The sequence below is a fragment of the Amphibalanus amphitrite genome, unplaced genomic scaffold, assembly GCF_019059575.1.
Source record: "Amphibalanus amphitrite isolate SeventyFive unplaced genomic scaffold, NRLGWU_Aamphi_draft 000648F_arrow, whole genome shotgun sequence".
In the NCBI taxonomy this organism is placed as follows: Eukaryota; Metazoa; Arthropoda; class Thecostraca; order Balanomorpha; family Balanidae; genus Amphibalanus; species Amphibalanus amphitrite.
Window position 1 is genome coordinate 13652 of NW_024882142.1, and position 9642 is coordinate 23293.

The window sequence follows — 9642 nt, forward strand, 5'->3', positions numbered from 1 at the left end:
AGTACCCTCATGGTATCTAAAGCATCTGTTCACGAGTGTGTAAACGAAAAATCAACCTGATCTGACTTGTAAGACGGCGGCCATAGCCCAAAAGGTGATCAAGCCAAAATGCTAATAATTTTTACTTTGACCTGACCTGTGACGTCATCGGTGACCTTGAGGTCAATGAAATTAGGTTTCGCTAGACAGTTTTTTCCGGGGCTATCAGACGCCGTTTGAATTTTGACGATCGGCCCAGTAGTTTCGGAGTTAGGGGGGGGGGGGCTATGAATAGCCCCCTCCCCCCCCCCCCCCAGTAGGGGCGTGTTATACGCACACCCCAGTGGAGCGCGGGTTAACATAAGTCGCAACATAAATTGCATCAGCCGACATCTCCGAAAGCAGAGCAGTTTTACCCAGAGCAGGTCCCACCGCGCCGCCTAGCGGACGGCTTCCGAAACCATCCGCCAGTTGCTGCTAGAGCAGCTGCCGCCACCTACCTACTTCGTGCTCACTTCGCCTTCACCTACCGAACACCCGATCGCTTCCCGCCACCTACCGGTCAGTCACTCTACTTACCGGACTAGTAGCGCCAGAGCACCTTAGACACTTGCCCGACCCGTTCTGCATTACTTTAATTTATCGAGTTCAAAAAAGACAGCAGACCTCCACTCCCCGCCCTCTACAAGTCTCGATGTTAAGTGATGAGTGGTCGTGTAGAACTGGACGGTGGAATGTAAAGGATATCGACAGCAGTTCCATTGCGGCAGTTGACACCGTGGACAAGCCTACTTTATAAACACACGGAAAGGGAGGGTCACATCACTAAATCCATAACTTGTAAGATAAATTAACAGTTTCACTGTTGTGAAAAGCGATAACGTGAACACATATATATGTTCAGGCAGCTACCGCCGCCGGCAGTCAGCCTCCGACACTTACCGAGCAGTTGGGGCAGACGAAGCCACTCATGTTCTCCACGATACCGAGCACCTTGAGGCCGGTGCGGCGACAGAAGGTGACCTGGCGGCGGACGTCGCCCACGGCCAGGTTCTGAGGAGTGGTGACCAGCACAGCGCCGTCACAGCGCAGCTGCCTGGGGGTGGGGGAGGTGCGGTCAGAGCGGGAGGGCTGTGGGTAACACGGTCACAGTAGGCAGAACTGTGGACAGGGGAATCACACAGTTACCATGGGGAGAGCTGTAAGCAGTAAAGTCATAGTCGCGGAGGGCGTTTGATAACGACCACCGACCTGAGGCTCTCCAGGATGGCGATGTGCTCGTCCGAGGTGCCCGGCGGTGTGTCGATCAACAGGTAGTCGACGTCCTGCCAGGCCACGTCCGTCACAAACTGCTTGATCATGGCTGCAGCACAGAATGCACAGCGGAAGTCAGACAGACCCATGGAGCTAGTGAGGAATCTTCACATACTCCTGCAGCATTTAATGATATCTACAACTGGGTTGTTACGAGCGAGCGAGCGCAGCGAGCGAAGTGAGTCTTTTCAATATAACGGAAAAATCTCAGTATGAGCGGCCCGGCCCGGCACGGCCCGGCCTGTAACGCTTTTGAGAGGCTTATATCTCAGCAACCGCTGGACCGATTGGCCTGCGGTCTTTTTTATTGGGTAGCCCCATCCCTTCTACCCCGTAATTGACTACTTTTGATACATCTCAGTGACCATCGTCGCACGTGCCACGTGAAAAGTCAAGGGTGTTCAAGCTGTTTTGCAAAAGTAGTGATTTTGAGAGGCTCATATCTCAGCAGCCGTTTGGGCGATTGACTTGCGGTAATTTTTGTAGGGTAGCAGCATCCCTTCTACCCAAAATAGGATACTCTCGATGCATGTGGCTCACCCCCAGTGCACGTGCAAAATACAACAATAAGAGGTGCCAAAATTGTTCCCATTTCAGTAACTCGGTAATTACTGGGGCGATTTCGCTGAAACTTGGCATACAGGTAGGCGCCCACCAGGCAATGCATTCCCATGTGTTGCGGTTAGGGTGTTACTGCACGTGCGCACGTGCAGGGGGCGTTTCCAGATCTCGAGAACGGCTGGGCCGATTGCGCTCAAATTTGGTACACGGTTGGGAACCAGTTAGTAGGGTGCCGTGCAAAAGTCATTTTGGACCCGTTTGCACGTGCGCACGTGCAGAATGCCGCTTCCATATCTCAGGAACGGCTGGGCCGATTGCGTTCAAATTTGGCACACCGCTAGCGACCGGTTAGAAAGGTGCTATGCACAAGCCCGTTGGAAGTACCCTATCGCCCTTCCGCACGTGCAGGGCTCACTATCTCGCTCGCTCGTTCTTCGCCCAAAAGGCGTTTTACTGGTAGGTATGAATGAGTGAGTGAGTCGTACCAGTCTTTTTCGGTCCTCGCCAAACGACCGCCTCGTCTCGGTCAGTCAGCAGGAAGCCGATGGACATCACGGCCAGAGTCTGCTGCTGGTCGGCGTACACGGGCACCCAGCTGTGGGAAGGGGGGGGGGGGGTAACAGTGGCCATCAGTACACCCAGCTGGGGAAGGGGGATGACGACCGTCAGTACTCAATCACCAAAAACTGCAGAGGGCTACCATTGTTACTTGTTAGCATATACATCCATTCCAGCTGTTACCCGCGCCGGGCCGGGGGGGGGGGTGTTTGAACACCCCCCTTGCAGTTTTTCGCAGATATCTCAAAAACTGAGCGCCGCCGTTTTTGGCACACCTGTTTGTGCATCTTTTCCGCACATGTTGTGAAAATTTCAGAACCAGGTCACCTTAAGTCAGGTCACCAGGTCACGCCAAGTGACCTCACCTCAGAAAAAAATAAGAATGCTCGTCATAGCTACACCGACTGAACGATTGCCTTGGAACTTTCAGCGATTGATTCGAGCAACACTATCTATAAAATGTATATCTCGGAATTTTGATATCGGTGACCTAAGCTCAGGTCAATTTTGCTGTCTCTCCATTATAAGTCAATGGGAGAAAATTGAACAGCGTCTGTTTTGCACGAACGCTATTCTAGACACTCTCAAACATAGAGATGTAGGTAAAATAGACACACTGAACCAGAAAATGGCAACTGTGACCCCGCGTTATGTCCCCGAGGTCATCTCAGGTCACGAACAGAATCTAACAGTTTTTCGATGATAACTTCTGATTAGGTGATAGAGCGCTAATCAGAGCGCTGAAAACGCCTTAGATGTGTTCGGCTCGACGTTGCGGATCGACTGATATGCAACACGACCTATTCCGGTCAGGTCATGACCTTGACCTGAGGTCAAATTTTCAAGCTGACCTTTCAAGGTCAAATTATAGTTCTTTCGACGCGTCTCGACGAGAGGAACACGATGCTGGAAAAAGTAATGTCATAGCTCTTTTGAGTAAAAAGTTATTGCCGAAAAACGTTTTTCGTGAAAACGGCTATTTTTGGAGTTTTTGCCCTCTGGAGGCTAAACCGTTGACCTGAGGTCAAATCTGAGAACATTACTCAGAAAGGTCTGTAAAAGGGCTATCGAATGCGCTTTTTTGCGGCGCTGTAGCTCTATCGGTTCCCGAGATAGCCGTTGGCAGTTTCCAAAATGTTGAAATAGTCAACATTTTACCTTTGGTGACCTCTGGTGACCTGACCTTTGACCTGACCCAAAAAAATGACCGAAGTGTTTTCGTCCTTATTTTTGACGTTCTTTCGATTGCCGCTTACCGCGTGTTCCTACGTGGCCCACGAGCCGAGTTAGAAGGGGGGGGGGGTGTTCAAACACCCCCCCCCCCCGCGGCCCGGCGCGGAATCTCAGAGCACCGGCCCGGCGCGGGTTAACTCATTCATGATATGACTTTACACTCATGACTCAATTACACAAATTACAAGTCAATTGCAAGTCAATTACACAAATAACAACCCCATAGAAGCAGGTCTTAGTCGCTCACCCCTGTGGACACTGGTGGACGTCCTTCCCCTCTAGACCGAGCATCCTAGGAATGCTGGGCCCACAGAGGTCTATATCCAGGATACCAACTCGGTGACCGGCAGCACGAATACCTGTGTGGAAAAGTGAAGGGAGAGATTACAAGTCTATGTGAGCTATGTGCTGATGCAGCTCTTAAAACCAACCATCACATGCCCAATGACCATATACAAATGATCAAGCATGGGATAACCCAGAGCCCAGGGGCTTAAATTTGTATCTCAGCATGAGCCAGCTCAAGTAGCACACCCTTTCACTGTTCAGCTTCTGCAGAGCCATGCTGCTTACCCAACGCGAGCTGTGTGGCCACTGTGGACTTCCCAACTCCTCCCTTGCCTGACATGACAAGGATGACATGCTTGACACCAGCCAATGGAGTTGCATCTCCACCTGTAGAGGGTGGGTGCATGTCAAAATGGAAATGAGATTAGCCTGACAACTGACTAGCCACTAGGTTGTAGCTTCAAGCCCAAAATGCATTTGTTAACTTGTATGCTAATGTACCATTGCAAAATAAGAGGCAGGATTTCCAAACTTGACATTTTGAAATCAGCTAGTAGATCCTGTTCTTCACTTTCATGCGTTAGCAGAAAAATAGCTCATCATATTTTTATTTCTCTGTGCTTTATGCCAAGATGACAGTTGAGTTGAACCATGCCTGAGCCAACATTTATGCCCAGGCTCCAATGCACAATTTTTCAATGCGATTTTTTGGTATTGCGATATCGCATTATCACAAATAAGTTCAGAATTCTGAATTGTTTTGCGATAATCAGCATGAGCAGTATTGAACGACATTTCATGCAATTATACCATTCCTGCAGTGTGGCTCAGCGTGTCCGTTTGCACAAGATGATCATTTTCTGGCATTGCCAAGGCGGGCATAGCATTCTCGCACTATCCCAAAATCGCATGGAAAATCGCGTAGTGGAGACCGGGCTTTATGTGAAAATGAAGACAATAATGACAGGTGTGTATGCACTTACCACTTTGATCCATTTCAAGCTCGATCTCTTGACCCGGCCACAACTTTTCGATTCTGATTCAGATTAATATGGATTTGAACGCGGCGGCTTCGAGCCTAGCCTTCTGTGACTTCAGCTTCTCTTGCTCTCAGGAATCAGTATTCATATTGCATACAAATTGACATTGCTTCATTGATATTGTTGCGGAATCTTATCAATACAGCTTCAGATACCGTGTTTACGGATTCACTCAGTCAAGGTATATAAAAACACTCACTCAGTCTTTTAGGACACTTTGCCAGAAATTCGCGTGTGGGAGAAATCCCGCGTTGTCACGCTGACTCGCAGGTCGCAATGTAACGGAAGTTAGCAGGGATTCAGCAGGGGTTCAGCAGGGATTCAGCAGGGATCGACGGCCCCTACGATTTCGCTGAATTTTGGTGGAGAGGTGCAGAATGGTGTCCTCTATCGAAAATCCTAGTGCCAAAATGCGGGGAATCCATCAGGGGGGCCACAAATCCCAAAAAACAGTATGCCCTCAGGGCACAATCGACGAACTTTGAAAACCCTACTTCTAGCCGTCAAAACAGCTAAAAATGCACGTCATTCGAAAGAGGACAAAATTTTACGTGCCACGGTACCAAATTTAGGGGGCTAGCGCCCCCCTGAACCGAACAAAACAGCTTCAAATATATGGGCCCGGGAGTATGCCCTCGGGGCATAAATAAACGTTTTCAACAATTTCAGGCCTATAACATCGACAAAATCCAGCAATATGCACATCATTGGAAAGAGCGTAATTTCCCAAACAAAAAACCCAAGTAACATTTTTCGATGGGGCCCACCTGGGGCCCACGGGACCCAATTGAAATTTGGGGCCCAATGGGGCGGCCCCTACGATTTTCTTCAAAATTTGCACAGACACTCTCCTGGGCCCCCTCTTCAATCTGGCTGAAGAAACCTACCGGGGAATCCAAAGGAAGGGGCCCAAAGAGGGCCCCAAAGAGGCCCTTTCTAAGTATTGCCCCTAATTTCACGACCAACCCCGGCAATATGCACATCATTGGAAAGAACGTTATTTCCCAAACAATAAACCCAAGTAACAATTTTCGATGGGGCCCACCTGGGGCCCACGGGACCCAATTGAAATTTGGGGCCCAATGGGGCGGCCCCTACGATTTTCTTCAAAATTTGCACAGACACTCTCCTGGGCCCCCTCTTCAATCTGGCTGAAGAAACCTACCGGGGAATCCAAAGGAAGGGGCCCAAAGAGGGCCCCAAAGAGGCCCTTTCTAAGTATTGCCCCTAATTTCACGACCAACCCCGGCAATATGCACATCATTGGAAAGAACGTTATTTCCCAAACAATAAACCCAAGTAACAATTTTCGATGGGGCCCACCTGGGGCCCACGGGACCCAATTGAAATTTGGGGCCCAATGGGGCGGCCCCTACGATTTTCTTCAAAATTTGCACAGACACTCTCCTGGGCCCCCTCTTCAATCTGGCTGAAGAAACCTACCGGGGAATCCAAAGGAAGGGGCTCAAAGAGGGCCCCAAAGAGGCCCTTTCTAAGTATTGCCCCTAATTTCGCGACCAACCCCGGCAATATGCACATCATTGGAAAGAGCGTAATTTCCCAAACAAAAAACCCAAGTAACATTTTTCGATGGGGCCCACCTGGGGCCCACGGGACCCAATTGAAATTTGGGGCCCAATGGGGCGGCCCCTACGATTTTCTTCAAAATTTGCACAGACACTCTCCTGGGCCCCCTCTTCAATCTGGCTGAAGAAACCTACCGGGGAATCCAAAGGAAGGGGCCCAAAGAGGGCCCCAAAGAGGCCCTTTCTAAGTATTGCCCCTAATTTCACGACCAACCCCGGCAATATGCACATCATTGGAAAGAACGTTATTTCCCAAACAATAAACCCAAGTAACATTTATCGATGGGGCCCACCTGGGGCCCACGGGACCCAATTGAAATTTGGGGCCCAATGGGGCGGCCCCTACGATTTTCTTCAAAATTTGCACAGACACTCTCCTGGGCCCCCTCTTCAATCTGGCTGAAGAAACCTACCGGGAAATCCAAAGGAAGGGGCCCAAAGAGGGCCCCAAAGAGGCCCTTTCTAAGTATTGACCCTAATTTCGCGACCAACCCCGGCAATATGCACATCATTGGAAAGAGCGTAATTTCCCAAACAAAAAACCCAAGTAACATTTTTCGATGGGGCCCACCTGGGGCCCACAGGACCCAATTGAAATTTGGGGCCCAATGGGGCGGCCCCTACGATTTTCTTCAAAATTTGCACAGACACTCTCCAGGGCCCCCTCTTCAATCTGGCTGAAGAAACCTACCGGGGAATCCAAAGAAAGGGGCCCAAAGAGGGCCCCAAAGAGGCCCTTTCTAAGTATTGCCCCTAATTTCGCGACCAACCCCGGCAATATGCACATCATTGGAAAGAGCGTAATTTCCCAAACAAAAAACCCAAGTAACATTTTTCGATGGGGCCCACCTGGGGCCCACGGGACCCAATTGAAATTTGGGGCCCAATGGGGCGGCCCCTACGATTTTCTTCAAAATTTGCACAGACACTCTCCTGGGCCCCCTCTTCAATCTGGCTGAAGAAACCTACCGGGGAATCCAAAGGAAGGGGCCCAAAGAGGGCCCCAAAGAGGCCCTTTCTAAGTATTGCCCCTAATTTCGCGACCAACCCCGGCAATATGCACATCATTGGAAAGAGCGTAATTTCCCAAACAAAAAACCCAAGTAACATTTTTCGATGGGGCCCACCTGGGGCCCACGGGACCCAATTGAAATTTGGGGCCCAATGGGGCGGCCCCTACGATTTTCTTCAAAATTTGCACAGACACTCTCCTGGGCCCCCTCTTCAATCTGGCTGAAGAAACCTACCGGGGAATCCAAAGGAAGGGGCCCAAAGAGGGCCCCAAAGAGGCCCTTTTGTAGTGCACCGCCGCACGTTCTCCGACGCGGCGCGGCACTACCGCCGCTGGCGACTGGCAAGCGCTCCGACGCGGGGCGGCGCCACCGTCGACCTCAACGTGGCGCTGCTGTCGCAGCTGACGCGAGGCGCAGGTTCAGCGATATCCGCCAGATGTCTCTGCTCCACTTGTTCATTTTCTATGTCCGATTTATTAATGTTTTAGAAATGTATGCTCGTGTGTATGTATCATAATGTTCATCGTCGTGTGGGCATTCACGCACTCTTCTAGAAAGTATCTCTCGCTCTGATATACGTTTTCTCACTGCTTTGTACTGTCCTTAACTTTGCCAAAACGAACTATGGTTTCATCGTTGTGTTCACTACATAGCTTGCTCATGCTGTTTCAAATACATCGCTATCCTTGGCCGATCTAAGTGTTTGGGGGAGACGGCTCCACATCAGGGAACTTCCCAGCCCGTCGTTGTGTGGAATCCCAAGTTGCGAATCCCAAACACTGGAACGGCTTCATCCGGCTTAGAGCACGACTCGCCACGGCACCAGCCACAAATGGTGACCCCGACGTGATCGGTAGCTCAAGAAGTCATCGTCTCCGCCTCGGCAAGAAGAGGTCATCTTTGACCTGGCCTCCCCATCGCCTCGGCAAGAATGGGTGACCTTCACCCGGCTTCCGCTGCCGCGAACAGTGAATAGTGCGCTGGTGACGTGGTGAATAGTGCGCTGGTGACGTGGCCTAGCCTCAGCGCAACGAGCGCCTAACGCAGTGCAGCGCAGCGAGCGCCAACGCAGTGCAGCGCAACGAGCGCCCAACGCAGTGCAGCGCAGCGAGCGCCAACGCAGTGCAGCGCAGCGAGCGCGGCGAGCGCCTAGTGATTACCGACAGTCTTTCAGTGTGCCTCTAGTGTTAGTGTTTGCCGTATATAGTGACTATGCCGTCACCCATCGAGCCGGAGAGTGCCGCCCAGGACGCGCCGACGCGGCCATTCGCGTCGTTCCGGCTGCCGGCCTACGCACCTGAAGAAGCCGAGCTCTGGCTGGTGCAGGTCGAGTGTGCCTTCGCCGTCGCCGGCATCACGGATGACCACGACAAGTTCCGGCTGCTGGTGGCCAACCTGCCTGTCCATGTCGCTTCACAAGTTCGAGACGTGATAACAGCCGAGACCGGCTCGTTCTCAGAACTAAAAGGGGCCCTGAGCACGCGCCTGGCCCAGTCGCGCGCCTCACGCCTCGAGGCACTCCTCCGCGACCACCAGCTGGGCGACAGGAAGCCCACGCAGCTGTTGCGCAGCATGCAGCACATGCTGGGCAGCGCGGGCCACGACCTCGGCCTTCTCAGGACGCTGTTCCTGCAGCGCCTGCCGCCGACGACCCGCGCCGCCCTCGCGCTGCTGCCGGAGGACACTGGTATTGACGACCTGGCCAGCGCGGCCGACCGATTCCAGGAGGCCTCTGGCGGTGCCGCCGTGACTGCTGTCTGCACGCCGACGGCCGGCGTCGCTGCCGCCTGTGGCCCGCCGGCCGGCCCTGGGGTCACGCTCGCCCCGCCGGCCAGCGCAGTGACCGCCGCCGGACCGCTCGCCGCCTGCGGGTGCGGTAACTCCGGCATGGCCGCTGCCGTCACCGCCCTCACCGCTGCGGTAGCACGAATCGAAGCCGTGTTCCAGCGGGGCGGTGCCGACGCTCCTCGGCGTGGCCGCTCCCGCTCCCGTCCGCGCCGACCCGCACCTGCCTCGTCTGGCAGTTCTCAACCGGCATCGGTGACACCTGATGAAGGGTACTGCTGGTAC

The 9642-nt window shown here is 52.6% G+C and overlaps 1 protein-coding gene across 1 annotated transcript; it reads right to left on the reverse strand.

Moving 5' to 3' along the window:
• Positions 1–861: 861 nt before the first annotated feature.
• On the reverse strand, positions 862–5242 carry LOC122363952 (cytosolic Fe-S cluster assembly factor NUBP2 homolog; the record flags this gene model as incomplete). The annotated part of the gene is given in 7 exon segments (XM_043333834.1): positions 862–909; positions 912–1075; positions 1231–1342; positions 2340–2449; positions 3893–4004; positions 4219–4320; positions 4917–5242. Coding segments are annotated over 7 exon segments (661 nt in total), but the record flags the coding sequence as incomplete, so codon positions are not given.
• Between the last annotated feature and the right edge of the window lie 4400 nt (positions 5243–9642).